Source organism: Scyliorhinus canicula, chromosome 1, assembly GCF_902713615.1.
Source record: "Scyliorhinus canicula chromosome 1, sScyCan1.1, whole genome shotgun sequence".
Taxonomy (NCBI): domain Eukaryota; kingdom Metazoa; phylum Chordata; class Chondrichthyes; order Carcharhiniformes; family Scyliorhinidae; genus Scyliorhinus; species Scyliorhinus canicula.
In genome coordinates this window covers 4,540,296-4,555,916 of record NC_052146.1, presented here as the reverse complement: position 1 = coordinate 4,555,916, position 15,621 = coordinate 4,540,296, and the positions used below count along the sequence as shown (strand labels likewise).

Sequence of the window (15,621 nt, the reverse complement as noted above, 5' to 3'; positions counted from 1 at the left end):
ACTGTATAACGCAAGACCACCACCCTCGCCGGACTCTTTTTTTAACAGGGGGTGAATGTGGTAGTCGGTATTAGGGGTATTACAGTACCCAGGTTGAGGCTGTAAGACCATTGGTGTGGGAGGTACCTGAGACAGCAATATCATTGGTGAAGCCTACCTGTTGGTTCCGCCCAGTAAAGCGGAGTATAAGAGTCTGTGTCTCCCAGCTGCTGCATTCTGTACCTGCGCTGCTGGGGGAAACATCTAGTCCAATAAAGCCTTCAATTGTACTCCAATCTCGCTTCTGGAGTCATTGATCGAGCATCAGAGGGTGTGAAAATGGGGTGAGGGTGTGTGCATGGAGAGAAAGTGTGTGCATGCGGAGAGAGTGTATGCCTGGGGAGGGTGTGTTCATGGAGAGAAAGTGTGTGCATGCGGAGAGAGTGTGTGGGAATGGGGAGTATGTCCATGGGGAGAGGATGTGTGTATGGGGAGGGTTTGTGAATGGAGACAGGCTGTGTGCATAAGGAGAGACTGTGTGCATGGTGAGAGAGTGTGTGCATGGGTTGAGGGTGTGAGGATGGAGACAGGGTGTGTGCATGGGGAGACAGATTGTGCATGGAGAGAGATTGGGTGCATGGGGCGGGTGTGTGCATGGGGAGTGAGTGTGCATGGGGAGAGTGCGTGTGCACGGAGAGAGGGTGTGTGCGTTGGGAGGGTGTGTCTGCATGGGGTGGGTGGGCGCCTGGAGAAGGTGTGTGCATGGGGAGAGGGTGGGTGCATGGGGAGAGGGTGGGTGCATGGGGAGCGTGTGTGCATGGGGAGAGGGTGCATGGGGAGAGGGTAGGTGCATGGGGAGGGTGTGTGCATGGGGAGAGGGTAGGTGCATGGGGAGAGGGTAGGTGCATGGGGAGAGGGTAGGTGCATGGGGAGAGGGTAGGTGCATGGGAAGAGGATAGGTGCATGGGGAGAGGGTAGGTGCATGGGGAGAGGGTTGGTGCATGGGGAGAGGGTAGGTGCATGGGGAGAGGGTAGGTGCATGGGAAGAGGATAGGTGCATGGGGAGAGGGTAGGTGCATGGGGAGAGGGTTGGTGCATGGGGAGAGGGTAGGTGCATCGTGAGAGGGGAGGTACATGGGGAGAGGGTAGGTGCATGGGGAGAGGGTAGGTGCATGGGGAGAGGGTAGGTGCATGGGGAGAGGGTAGGTGCATCGTGAGAGGGGAGGTGCATGGGGAGAGGGTAGGTGCATGGGGAGAGGGTAGGTGCATGGGGAGAGGGTAGGTGCATGGGAAGAGAGTACAAGACCATGGAGCAATTTGAAGGCAACAATGAGAATTGTAAAATGAAGAAGTTGCTGAAGGAACAACCGATGTTTGTCTGCGAACACCGTAGTAATGGGTGGAGACCGGGGTAATGGATGAAGACCAGAGTAATGGATGAAGACCGGGGTAATAGATGTAGACCGGGGTAATGGATGAAGACCAGAGTAATGGATGAAGACTGGGGTAATGGATGAAGACTGGGGTAATGGATAGAGACCGGGGTAATGGATGTAGACTGGGGTAATGGATATAGACTAGGGTAATGGATGAAGACCGGGGTAATGGATGAAGACCAGGGTAATGGATAAAGACTGGGGTAATGGATAGAGACTGGGGTAATGGATAGAGACTGGGGTAATGGATGTAGACTGGGGTAATGGATGTTACTGGGGTAATGGATGTAGACTGGGGTAATGGATGGAGACTGGGGTAATGGATGAAGACTGGGGTAATGGATGAAGACTGGGGTAATGGATGAAGACCGGGATAATGGATGTAGACTGGGGTAATGGATGTAGACTGGGGTAATGGATGTTACTGGGGTAATGGATGAAGACCGGGGTAATGGATGGAGACCGGGGTAATGGATGTAGACTGGGGTAATGGATGTAGACTGGGGTAATGGATGAAGACCGGGGTAATGAATGTAGACTGGGGTAATGGATGTAGACTGGGATAATGGATGGAGACCGGGGTAATGGATGTAGACTGGGGTAATGGATGTAGACCGGGGTTAATGGATGTTGACTGGGGTAATGGATGAAGACCGGGTAATGGATGAAGACCGGGGTAATGGATAGAGACTGGGTAATGGATGTAGACCGGGGTAATGGATGAAGACTGGGGTAATGGATGAAGACCGGGGTAATGGATGTAGACTGGGGTAATGGATGGAGACCGGGGTAATGGATGAAGACCGGGTAATGGATGAAGACCGGGGTAATGGATGAAGACTGGGGTAATGGATGTAGACCGGGGTAATGGATGAAGACTGGGGTAATGGATGGAGACCGGGGTAATGGATGGAGACCGGGGTAATGGATGGAGACCAGGGTAATGGATGTAGATTGGGGTAATGGATGAAGACCAGAGTAATGGATGAAGATCAGAGTAATGCATGAAGACCAGTTCAATTGATGAAGACCGGAGTAATGGATAAAGACCAGGGTAATGGATGAAAATTGAGGTAATGGATGAAAACCGGGGATTTGGACGAAGACCGGGGTAATGGATGTAGACTGTGGTAATGGATGAAGACCGGGTTAATGGATGAAGACCAGAGTAATGGTTGAATACCAGGGTAATGGATGAAGACTGGGGTGATGAATGAAGACTGAGGTAATCGATGCAGACCGGGGTAATAGATGAAGACCTTGGTAATGGATAAAAACCAGCATAGTGGACGAAGACCAGGGTAATGGATGAAGACCAAGGTAATGAATGAAGCCCAGGGTAACGGATGAAGACCAAGATTATATTCTGCAGTCTCTCCTTCCTTCCCTATGTACGGTATGCATTGTTTGTACAGCATGCAAGAAACAATACTTTCACTGTATACTAATACATGTGACAATAATAAATCAAATCAAAAGTTAAAAGGCAATTAATGTTTCAAATATCAAAGTCACCCCATTCTTAAGTATTCAAACCCTCCACCACCGATGAACAGTGGCAGCCGTATGGACCATCTACAGGATTCACTGCAGTAACTCACCGGGGTTTCTCACACAGCACCTTCCAAACCCAGCACCATCTGGAAGGACAAGAGCAGCAGATACCTGGGAACCCCACCACCTGGAGGCTCCCCTCCAAGTCACTCACCATTCTGACTTGGAAATATATCGCCATTCCTTCACTGTCACTGGGGCAACATCCTGGAACTCCCTCCCTAACAGCACAGTGGGTGTACCTACACTTGAAGGAGTGCAGCAGCTCACGAAGGCAGCTCACCACCACCTTCTGAAGGGCAACTAGGGATGGGCAATAAATGCTGGCCTAACTAGCGATACGCACATCCCATGTGACGTGGGTCCTATATTTAGAATGTCTGCTGCTCACAGATTTTGGCTGACCAGCTGTGAGTTTCTCGTATTTCCGTCTGTATTTCGGTTCAGGCCTTGTTTGAATAGATCCAGAATACAAGGGGACTGCCAGCTTCATTAAACTAATGTCCATGCTTGAGGGTTTTATCACAGAGAGCAGTGTTGCTGACCCTAGCAGATTGCTCTGAGCTTGCTGGACCACAAAGATTAATTCCCCTGATGACGCTGTGAGCTTTCCTTTATTTGTGAGAAAAACATCAGAGATGAAAAATAAAGGTTGTTTGACAGTGAAGAATTATCCAGTTGGTTAACGTACAATCTTTCACTCACAGAATCCTGGGCCATTCAGCCCATCACATCGGGAAAGAATTGCCCCGTAATTTACCTTTAGTCCTTTAATCATCTCAGTTAATATCAGTGGCTGAAAGTAAGCGCTCAGGTACAGAAGGCAGTGAAGAAGGCAAAATGTATGTTGGCCTTCATAGAATTTACAGTGCAGAAGGAGGCCATTCAGCCCATCGGGTCTGCACCGGCCCTTGGAGAGAGCAAGCTACTTAAACCCACGCCTCCACCCTATCCCCATAACCCAGTAACCCACCTAAACATTTTGGACACTAAGGGCAATTTAGCACGACCAATCCACCTAACCTGCACATCTTGGCTGGGAGATTTGAGCACAGGAATAGAGATGTTTTACTGCAATTGTATAGGGCATTGGTGAGGCCACACCTGGAGTACTGTGTGCAGTTTGGGTCTCCTTCTCTGAGGAAGGATGTCCTTGCTATGGAGGGAGTGCAGCGAAGGTTTACCAGGCTGATTCCTGGGATGGCAGGACTGTCATATGGGGAGGGACTAAATCGGTTAGGATTATATTCATTGGAGTTTAGCAGAGTGAGACGGGATCTCATAGAAGTTACAATATTCTAACAGGATTAAACAGGGTAGATTCAGAAAGAATGTTCCCGATGGTGGGGGAGTCCAGAACTAGGGGTCATAGTTTGAGGATAAGGGGTAAACCTTTTAGGACTGAGGTGAGGAGAAATGTCAGTGTGTGTATAAGTGTTACTGTGTAAGTGTGTCAGTGTGTGTATAAGTGTTACTGTGTAAGTGTGTCAGTGTGTGTATAAGTGTTACTGTGTGTCAGTGTGTGTATAAGTGTTACTGTGTAAGTGTGTCAGTGTGAGTGGGTCAGTGTTATTGAGTGTGTCAGTCTGAGTGTATCGATGTGTGTGTGTATAAGTGTGTCAATGTGTGTATAATTGTTACTGTGTAAGTGTGCCAGTGTGGGTGGGTCAGTGTTATTGAGTGTGTCAGTCTGAGTGTATCGGTGTGCGTGTGTATAAGTGTGTCAATGTGTGTATAATTGTTACTGTGTAAGTGTGTCAGTGTGGGTGGGTCAGTGTTATTGAGTGTGTCAGTCTGAGTGTATCGGTGTGTGTGCGTACAAGTGTTCATGTGTAAGAGGGTCAGTGTGAGTAGGTCAGTGTTATTGAGTGTGTTATTGTGTGCATTAGTGTGTGTGTATCAGTGTTACTGTGAAAATGTGTCAGTGTTACTGTGTAAGTGTGTCAGTGTGGGTGTGTAAGTGTGTCAGTGTGGGTGTGTAAGTGTGTCAGTGTTACCGTGGAAGTGTGTCAGTGTTGGTGTGTAAGTGTGTCAGTGTTACTGTGGAAGTGCGTCAGTGTGGGTGTGTACGTGTGTCAGTGTTACTGTGGAAGTGTGTCAGTGTGGGTGTGTCAGTGTGGGTGTGGAAGTGTGTCAGTGTGACTGTGGAAGCATGTCAGTGTTGGTGTGTAAGTGTGTCAGTGTGACTGTGGCAGTGTGTCAGTGTCGGTGTGGAAGTGTGTCAGTGTGGGTGTGTAAGTGTGTCAGTGTTACTGTAGAAGTGTGTCAGTGTGGGTGTGTCAGTGTTGGTGTGTAAGTGTGCCAGTGTGACTGTGGCAGTGTGTCAGTGTTGGTGTGTAAGTGTGGCAGTGTTACTGTGGAAGTGTGTCAGTATGGGTGTGTAAGTGTGTCAGTGTTACTGTGGAAGTGTGTCAGTGTGGGAGTGGAAGTGTGTCAGTGTTACTGAGGAAGTGTGTCAGTGTGGGTGTGTGTGTCAGTGTTACTGTGGAAGTGTGTCAGTTTTGGCATGTAAGTGTGTCAGTGTTACCATAGAACCATAGAACAGTACAGCACAGAACAGGCCCTTCGGCCCTCGATGTTGTGCCGAACAATGTTCACCCCACTTAAACCCACGTAACCCATATACCCGTAACCCAACAATCCCCCCATTAACCTTACACTACGGGCAATTTAGCATGGCCAATCCACCTAACCCGCACATCTTTGGACTGTGGGAGGAAACCGGAGCACCCGGAGGAAACCCACGCGCACACGGGGAGGACGTGCAGACTCCACACAGACAGTGACCCAGCTGGGAATCGAACCTGGGACCCTGGAGCTGTGAAGCATTGATGCTAACCACCATGCTACCGTGAGGCCCCACTGTGGAAGTGTGTCAGTGTGGGTGTGTACGTACGTCGGTGTTACTGTGGAAGTGTGTCAGTGTGGGTGTGTAAGTGTGTCAGTGTTACTGTGGAAGTGTGTCAGTGTGGGTGTGTAAGTGTGTCAGTGTTACTGTGGACGTGTGTCAGTGTGGGTGTGCAAGTGTGTCAGTGTTACTGTGGAAGTGTGTCAGTGTGGGTGTGTAAGTGTCAGTGTGGGTGTGGAAGTGTGTCAGTGTGGGTGTGGAAGTGTGTCAGTGTGGGTGTGTAAGTGTCAGTGTGGGTGTGGAAGTGTGTCAGTGTGGGTGTGTAAGTGAAGGGTGGGATTACTCTTGAGTTTTTAAACAATAAAATACATTTGACAGAATTTACCTTTTAAGAAAGTTATGAAAATGTGCCTCCTTAGCCATCGTTTAACCCACTTTATGCCCGAGCCCTGTGCGTATCTCCAGCAATAAACTCCAGCTGGTGTGGTGCAGTGGGACAGTGAAGAGAGTGTGTCAGATACTCACGACAGAACGCCAAATATGATCAGTGTGACCGTCAGGCAGACAATGGAGAGCGAACAGCCAACATATGTGATGGCAGAGAGCGCCACCTGGTGTACTGGCTCCAACTGTTCAGGACGAGAGAGACAGAAACAAATACACAAATTCAGAAAGAAAATACCAAATCACTGGACCACACTCGCATTTTTGAGGGTTCTTTAAAATCACCCTTTCTCCCATCATTTTGATATGTAGTAAAGGAGCTCCTCACCGTATCCTGGCCCTCATCAGTGTCATTGGAAGACAGATTATTTGGTCATTATCCCATTGTTTCTATGGGATCTTGCTGTGTGCACGGTGCTGCCACTGTTTCCATGTGACAACAGTGAAGCAGTAACTGCATCTTGGGATGTCCTGGAGTGTTAGAAATGGGACACTCTGCTGACCCTGAGTCCCAATCCCAGCTTCAGATACTCAGTGACACCGAGCACATCAGCTATTCCGGGGACAACGTCAACAAGACTCCTGAATCCGGACACCCAGGAATGGGAGACTGGTGACCAGGAACTTGGATTCAACTCGCTTCGTGTTCATTGACTAAAGGCTTCTGAACAACACACACACCCACACACACACACACCCACACCCCCGTCCATGAACACACCCCCACACACACTCACTGATGCACATACTCACTCCCACCCATACCCGCACACACACTCTCACACACACATTCACTCACAGACACACTGATTTACAAAACACTCCAACACACACACACACACACTCACTCACTGACACACTCACTCATGCTCTCACGCAAATACATAATAGTAATCACTTATTGTCACAAGTAGGCTTCAATGAAGTTACTGTGAAAAGCCCCTAGTCACCACATTCCGGCACCTGTTCAACGAGGCCGGTACGGGAATTGACCCGCGCTGCTGGCCTGCTTTAAAAGACAGCTGTTTAGCCCACTGTGCTAATACTCACATTCATAGGCATATACTCATTCACACACTCTCACACACAAACCTACACGAACACACCCACTCACACACTCACTCACAAACATTTATTCTTGACCTTGAAATGAAATGAAAATCGCTTATTGTCACAAGTAGGCTTCAAATGAAGTTACTGTGAAAAGCCCCTGGTCGCCACATTCCGGCGCCTGTTCGGGGAGGCTGGTACGGGAATCGAACCGTGCTGCTGGCCTGCCTTGGTCTGCTTTCAAAGCCAGTGATTTAGACCAGTGTGCTAAACCACTGAAGAGGGCTGCAGTTGTAAAAACAAGAGAAATAGGAGCAGGTGTAAGCTATTCAGCCCCTTCAGCCAGCTTCGTCATCCAATACAATCATAGCTAATCTTCTACATCAGCTCCACCTGCCTCCCCGATCCCCCAATTCTCTGCATTTCCTTGGTATCCAAGTCGGTAGTTCTCTCAATCTTGAACGTACTGAATGACTGATCACCCAGAACTCTCTGGAGCAGAGAATAACAAAGATTCTCGATCCTCTGAATGAAGAAATTACCCTCACCTCAGTCTTCAATTGCTCGTCCGGATTGAGAGCTGAGATGGTTTTGTTGTTTTGAGTGGAAATAACGATAGCAGTTAAGGACTGATACTATGGGCTGGATTCTCCGCTGCCCCACAACGAGAAACCCCATTGAACAGGGCTGGTTTAGCTCACTGAGCTAAATCGCTGGCTTTAAAAGCAGACCAAACAGGCCAGCAGCACGGTTCGATTCACGTACCAGCCTCCCCGGACAGGCGCCGGAATGTGGCGACTAGGGGCTTTTCACAGTAACTTCATTGAAGCCTACTCGTGACAATAAGTGATTTTCATTTTCATTTCAAGAGCCGGCGAAACGGGGAATCCCAACGACGTGCTGGAGTGGCGGGATAGAGAAAGCCGCCCTCAGTCTCGTCAGCCCAAAGGAAACAATCTCTCAGCCCCTACCTGGTGAAAACCTTAAAGAATTTCAATAAAATCGCCTCACTGTCTTCTGAACTCCAGGACAGAACGGTAGCACAGTGGTTAGCACTGTTGCTTCACAGCTCCAGGGTCCCAAGCACGATTCCCAGCTTGGGTCACTGTCTGTGCGGAGTCTGCACGTTCTCCCCGTGTCTGTTTGGGTTTCCTCCGGGTGCTCCGGTTTCCTCCCACAGTCCAAAGATGTGCAGGTTAGGTGGATTGGCCATGATAAATTGGCAAAAAGGTTAGGAGGGGTTATTGGGATACGGGCAGAGGGTGGAGGCGTGGGCTTGAGTAGGGTGCTCTTTCCAAGGGCCGGTGCAGACTCGATGGGCCGAATGGCCTCCTTTTGCACTGTAAAACAATTCTATGAATGTAGGTCGAGTTTACTCAGTCTGTTACGGTACCCGGAAAAGACCACCATTTATATTAAGAAATCAGACGAGACCCCAACAGTATTTCAATTTGTAAACTGTGAGGATAGGAATCCTCGCTCCAAGAGCAGTTCCATGTGAAATAGGGATATGGAATATTAAAACAAACTTTATTACCAACACAGCATTAAAACAGCTTTAACATCACAAAAGAAAATACCCAAGAAACAATGTTAATCAATACAGTGACACAACAGTCCTTAACTGCTATCGTTATTTCCACTCAAAACAACAAAACCATCTCAGCTCTCAATCCACTTTTCAAGACAGTTAGCACTCAGCTGTATGGAGATGCCTCCACATTGAGAAAGAGGGAATGCTTAAAGAAAGAGACCTGACCCCCGCCCCCGCCCCCCTGCCGACAGACAGATCTTTAACTGAACCGTATCGAGCGCGGCTGCTCGACCTCTGTTCACACCCCAAACTGAGACTAAATTGAGATCTCGACCCCGGCTCCGCCAGCCCCTGGAACCTCCCATTAACGACATCATCTCGCTGAACTGGATACGAAGGGCGGGGTTCAGTGACCCTGTCGCACCAGCTCCAATCCAGGCGCAACAGGTAAATCGCGCGAGAGGCTAAAATCAGTCTCCACGTTGGTTGCCGGGCAGATTGTGAGTCACACTGGGGGAGATCTAGATTTGAATATTTAAATGAGCCTGATGCAACGGCACCTGGGGAGTCTGCCTGCCCATTCCTCGGGAAGAGGACAGGGTGGTATTCTGTCACTCCCACTGGCACTACAGGGTGCCAGGGCGTAGCCAAGGCTCGGGCCCCAGGGGAGGTGCCTTGCCACTTGGAGGCCTCCCAGGGGCCTCCCTGCAATTTGGAGGGCTGATGGGGGGTCAGGAAAGCAGGGGGGGGGGCCTGAAAAAAGGTACAGGGGGGAGATGGGGGCAGCTGGTCGAAATGACACCCCGATCTGCGAACAGCATTTCCCGCCGGCAAGCGTGGCTTCGGCGGAGAGAAACTTCCCAAGGCCATAAAATCCGGGATGTGCCGTTGGATAGCAGGATGTATCTCAGCCACAGAGGAACATCCCGATCAACCTAGTTTGAAGTCCACTGAATCGCGCCCAATGTCTCTACTTGACTACTCCACAGGGACAGCTCTTAATAGAAAAAAAGATCCATTAGCCCAAACCTTTACGATGCTTTAATTACACCTCTGACTCCCAAGAAACCTAGCTCTATTGCAAACCAGGATTTTCTAAAAAACGTGACAGCAGCAGTCACACACACTATCCCAGGTTTTTACTCCACCAAATACCACTGGGCTAAATCGCTGGCTTTAAAAGCAGACCAAGGCAGGCCAGCAGCACGGTTCAATTTCCGTACCAGCCTCCCCGAACAGGTGCCGGAATGTGGGGACTAGGGGCTTTTCACAGTAACTTCATTTGAAGCCTACTCGTGACAATAAGCGATTTTCATTTCATTTCATTCATTTCATAATGCAAAATATCTGAAATCCCCACATTCGTCACACCTCCAGGGATAACTTTTCAATCAACACTTAAACAGTTTAAAAAAAAAGAAAGGGCCGGGATTCTCCGACCCCTCGCCGGGCCAGAGAATCACCGGGCAGAGGCGCGAATCCCACCCCGCCGCCCCGACGCAGGCTGCCCTATTCTGCAGCGCCATTTTACCGACAGCGGCGGGGTTTCTGCCATGCCGGTTGGGGGCTGCTAACAGCGCCCCCCCCCCCCCCGACTGATTCTCCAGGCCCCGATGGGCCGAGTGGCCATCCAGTTTTAGCCAGTCCCACCGGTATGAATTACACACCTCACGCACGGCAGGACCTGGCAGGTGAGTGTGCGGGGGGCGGTCCACGGGGGGGGAACCAACCCCGGGGGGGGAGGGGAGGGGTGGGGGGGGCATGATGACCTGGCCTGCGATCGGGACCCACCAATCCTGCGGGCGGTCTGTTTCCTTGAGAGCCTTCCTTCCTCCGCCCAAAGCCCCTCCAGGGCTCTGCCGTATTACCCGGGGCCCGGCGCAGAGAAGAGAAACCTCTCATGCGCGGAAATACGCCGGCCGGTCCACGCATGTGCGAGATCATGCCGGCCGGTCTGCGCATGCGCAGGATCATGCCGGCTGTTCCGCGCATGCACGACCTCGCGCCAGCCCTTCGGCAACTAGCCCCCGAAAACTTGGAGAATTCCTGACTTTCGGGGGCTGTTGACGGCAGCGTGGTTGGCGCCGGTTTTCCCGCTGGCGTGGGGACACAGTCCTCTTTAAGCTCACTTTCCCCTCCACTTCTGAAATTTCAAGTAAGCAAAATCTACACACACGCAGGTCAAATGCTAATTATTAATACAGTTAACACTTCGCATCAAATAAAGTGCTCGGGAGGGAAGTTTTCAGAAGTCACAACTCCTTGCCCCAGAACCCAGAGCAGAACCCTAAAAATAAAACTTAAAACAACAGACACGGGGCAGGGCTGAAGATGAAACTAAAAACAGACCCAGCCCCTCCCATGAGTGAAATGCAGCCTGCCCACCTGTTAACCCCTGAATCACAGCTTGAGCAGACATAATCTGGATAATTTAACTTCAGTTATTTTAATAATTTCAACAGATGCAATACACTATGTATTAAAATTCCCTCCATTTATCACACCAGGGCAATCCTTTCATTCTTGGAGCTAGTCTCTGAACCCTTATTGCACTCCACTCTGAGCCAAGTGGTCCTCCCTTAGGTAAGGAGGCCAAAACTGTGCAGTATCTCAGGAATAGGCAGCTTCCCTACTCTTATACTCCAGCCCCCTCTGCAGTCAAAGCTACAGTGCAAACACACGTCCAGAGTCACAATCCAGCCAGGCCTCGGAGTGCAGTGAGTGACTCCAAGGAAGAGCACAGTTGAGCCTTTGCCTGGATTTGCATCACACAAGTTTTCTGTCAGTTCAAAGAGATTTGCAGTCAGGGGTTGCCAACTCTCCTGGCTTGCCCAGTAATCTCCAGAGAGTAATCACTCACTGCAACATTAAAAGAAAGTGCTTTTTTTGCGGATTTTTGTCGACACATTTATTCTTCACAAAAACATCGGAGATGGGGAGGAAAGGCTGCTTGGCTGGGTGGAGTGAGAGGTCACGTGGCAGAAATACGTTAAACTGGAGTTGGCAACCCCTGTTGTGAATTGACAGTGGATGGGATGATGGGGTGTTTAATAAGGGACTGTGTTATATTGAGGGAGGAGAGGTACAGAGTTCGATCAAGTCACAGGTTGATTTTTGTTATTCTGTCACAGGATCCATCCCTATTTTGAGTCTTCAGCTGAATGGTCCTTTGTTGACATTAGGACATAGAACATAGAACATTACAGCGCAGTACAGGCCCTTCGGCCCATGATGTTGCGCTGACCTGTGAAACCCCTCTAAAGCTCATCTACACTATTCCCTTATCATCCATATGTTTATCCAATTACCATTTGAATGCCCCTAATGTTGGCCTGTTGCAGGCAGGGCATTCCACGCCCTTACTACTCTCTGAGTAAAGAACCTACCTCTGACATCTGTCCTATATCTATCTCCCCTCAATTTAAAGCTATGTCCCCTCGTGCTAGCCATTGCCATCCGAGGAAAAAGGCTCTCACTGTCCACCCTATCTAATCCTCTGATCATCTTGTATGCCTCAATTAAGTCACCTTCTTCTCTCTAACAAAAACAGCCTTAAGTCCCTCAGCCTTTCTTCATACGATCTTCCCTCCATACCAGGCAACATCCTGGTAAATCTCCTCTGCACCCTTTCCAATGCTTCCACATCCTTCCTATAATGCGGCGACCAGAACTGCACGCAATACTCCAAATGCGGCCGCACCAGAATTATGTACAGCTGCAACATGACCTCATGGCTCCGAAACTCAATTCCTCTACCAATAAAAGCTAACACACCGTACGCCTTCTTAACAACCCTCTCAACCTGGGTGGCAACTTTCAGGGATCTATGTACATGTACACCGAGATCTCTCTGCTCATCCACACGACCAAGAATCTTACCATTAGCCCAGTACTCTGTCTTCCTGTTATTCCTTCCAAAATGAATCACCTCACACTTTTCTGCATTAAACTCCATTTGCCACCTCTCAGCCCAGCTCTGCAGCTTATCTATGTCCCTCTGTAACCTGCAACATCCTTCCGTACTGTCCACAACTCCACCGACTTTAGTGTCATCTACAAATTTACTCACCCATCCTTCTACGCCCTCCTCCAGGCCATTTATAAAAATGACAAACAGCAGCAGCCCCAAAACAGATCCTTGTGGTACACCACTCGTAACCAGCCTGCCCAGTCCGACGGGTTCACGCCAGCGCCGACCACACCTGGTCGCTGCCGGCGTGAACAGCACGGGAACGCTGCGGGTGACGTTATTACGCGGCGCCGCTCCTAGCCCCCCGGGAGTGGGAGAATATGGGGTGAGGAGCGGCCTCCAACGCCTGAGTGAAACATGCCCCCTATCTCTTATAAACCTTTCCAAGACTTTGCCCACAACAGAAGTAAGGCTCACTGATCTATAGTTACCGGGGTTGTCTCTACTCCCCTTCTTGTATAAGGGGACAACATTTACTATCCTCCAGTCCTCTGGCACTATTCCTGTCAACAATGATGACATAAAGATCAAAGGCTCAGCAATCTCCTCCCTAGCTTCCCAGAGAATCCTAGGATAGATCCCATCCGGCCCAGGGGACTTATCTATTTTCACACTTGCCAGAATCGCTAACACCTCCTCCATATGAACCTCAAGCCATTCTAGTCTAGTAGCCTGTATCTCAGTATTCTCCTCGACAACTTTGTCTTTTTCCTGTGTGAATACTGACGAAAAATATTCATTTAGCACCTCTCCTATCTCCTCGGACTCCACGCACAACTTCCCACTACGGTCCTTGACTGGCCCTACTCTTACCTTAGTCATTCTTTTATTCCTGACATATCTAGTGAAAGCTTTAGGGTTATTCTTGATCCTACCAGCCAAAGACTTCTCATGTCCCCTCCTGGCTCTTCATTGCTCTCTCTTTAGGTCCTTCCTGGCTAACTTGTAACTCTCGAGCGCCCCAACTGAACCTTCATGTCTCATCTTTACATAAGCCTCCTTCTTCCTCTTGACAATTATTTCAATTGCTTTAGTAAACCACGGTTCCCTCACTCGACCACTTCCTCCCTGCCTGACAGCTACATACTTATCAAGGCCACGCAGTCGCTGTTCCATGAACAAGCTCCATATTTCCATTGTGCCCACTCCCTGCAGTTTCCCTCCCCATCCGATGCATCCTAAGTCTTGCCTCATTGCATCATAATTGCCTTTCCCCCAGCTATAACTCTTGCCTTGCGGTATATACCTACCCCTTTCCAGGGGCGGGAATCTCCCCTACCCGGTGTGTTGGGCGGTTCCGGCGCCGAGGAGTGGTGTGAAACACTCCGGAGTCGGGCCGCCCGGAAAGTGCGGAATCCTCCACACCTTCAGGGGCTAGGGGGGGCGCTGGTGGGGTTGGCGGCGTGCCAATTGGCATGGAAGGGGCTTGGCGCCATGCCAGTACAAGTTGGCGCATGCACGAGAGCGCTCGCGTGTGCTGGCGTCATCCCAGCGCATGCGCAGGGCGTTTCGTCCCTGCCCTGTCCATGACGGAGATCCACAGCAGCCGGTGTCGAGGGAAAGAGTGACCCCCACGGCACAGGCCTGCCCGCGGATCGGTGGGTCCCGATCGCGGGCCAGGCCACCGTGGGGGCACCCCCCCCACCCCAGGGGGCCAGATTTCCCCGCACCCCCCCCCCCAAGGAGCCCGCAGAGCCAGGTCCCGCCGGTAAGTACCAGGTCTAATTTACGCCGGTGGAACCGGCCTAAAACGGGCGGCCGCTCGGCCTATCACGGGCCGGAGAATTGGTGTCGGGTGCCGCTGCTAGTGGCCGCCAACCGGCGCGGCGCGATTCCCACCCCTGCCAAAACCCCGGCACAGGAGAACTCGGCAGCCGGCGGGGGCAGGATTCCAGCCGTACCCCGGCAATTCTCCGGCCCGGTGGGGGGATCGGATAATCCCGCCCTAGATTTCAATCGATGAATTCCAGTTAATCTCTCACAGTTTACCGGATCACAAACCAACTGTTTTAACACACTGTTTTTTTCTGGGACCCACTTTTGCCAATCGGCCGACCTTCTTGACCCTGGCCACGTTTTCTTACCTTTAATGTAAACGGGGAGCCTGCTTGGTCCTCACAAACTCAATTGAATCAGGTTCAAAGGAGGATAGGGAAATGCACATATCAGTTCCTTTGTAACGTCTTAATCTTTGTGAAAACGGAAAATCCAACCTCACATATATAGATCGTCATGAAGGGCAATAGCAACAAAATGCTCGTTTTACTCAGCACTGGATGCTCCTGGGAGATGCTACTCCAGAATGCTCAGAGCATCATGGGTTTTGGCCTGTTTTTAATGTGGTATCACAGGTCAGCTACAGAAGCACTGTCATTTCAATTGGAGTCAGCTCTAAGTTAATAACTGACTCTGGGGTCTCAAACTCAAAAGGAATTTTTCACCCACCACTTCTCTTTCAAAATCTGAAAGTTTACCTCCCATTTGCCAGTACTTCCCTGCATATAACACACATGCATTGGCACAATTGATAAAACCACACCTCAAGAAATCATCTTTATATATAGCTCTGTCCCCGAGTTAAGTTTCTTCTTTGTAGGCTGTTACCAAGAGGCCCTGTACTTCTTTACAGAGCTAACGCTAGCACAGCTCTGTCCTGCCCTGCACTCTCCTGTGCAGCTCTCTCCAACAGATTCTGTTGTGAGATCCTCACTATTTGATCTTGCCTATTTGTGTCTTTGGTCATCTCTTATGTTTAAGAAAATGATCCATCTTCACAGTCCTCTTTCCAGTAGTTGGAAAATGGATT

The 15,621-nt window shown here is 50.0% G+C and overlaps 1 protein-coding gene across 1 annotated transcript in view; it reads right to left on the bottom strand.

The window, feature by feature from the left end:
* The window catches only part of adgrd1 (adhesion G protein-coupled receptor D1), a 346,241-nt gene that overhangs the window by 151,444 nt on the left and 179,176 nt on the right, over positions 1–15,621 (bottom strand). The window contains exon 12 of the mRNA XM_038802479.1: positions 6,343–6,446. Within this exon, the coding sequence (XP_038658407.1) occupies positions 6,343–6,446 (104 nt within the window). The remainder of the gene's footprint in view (positions 1–6,342; positions 6,447–15,621) is intronic.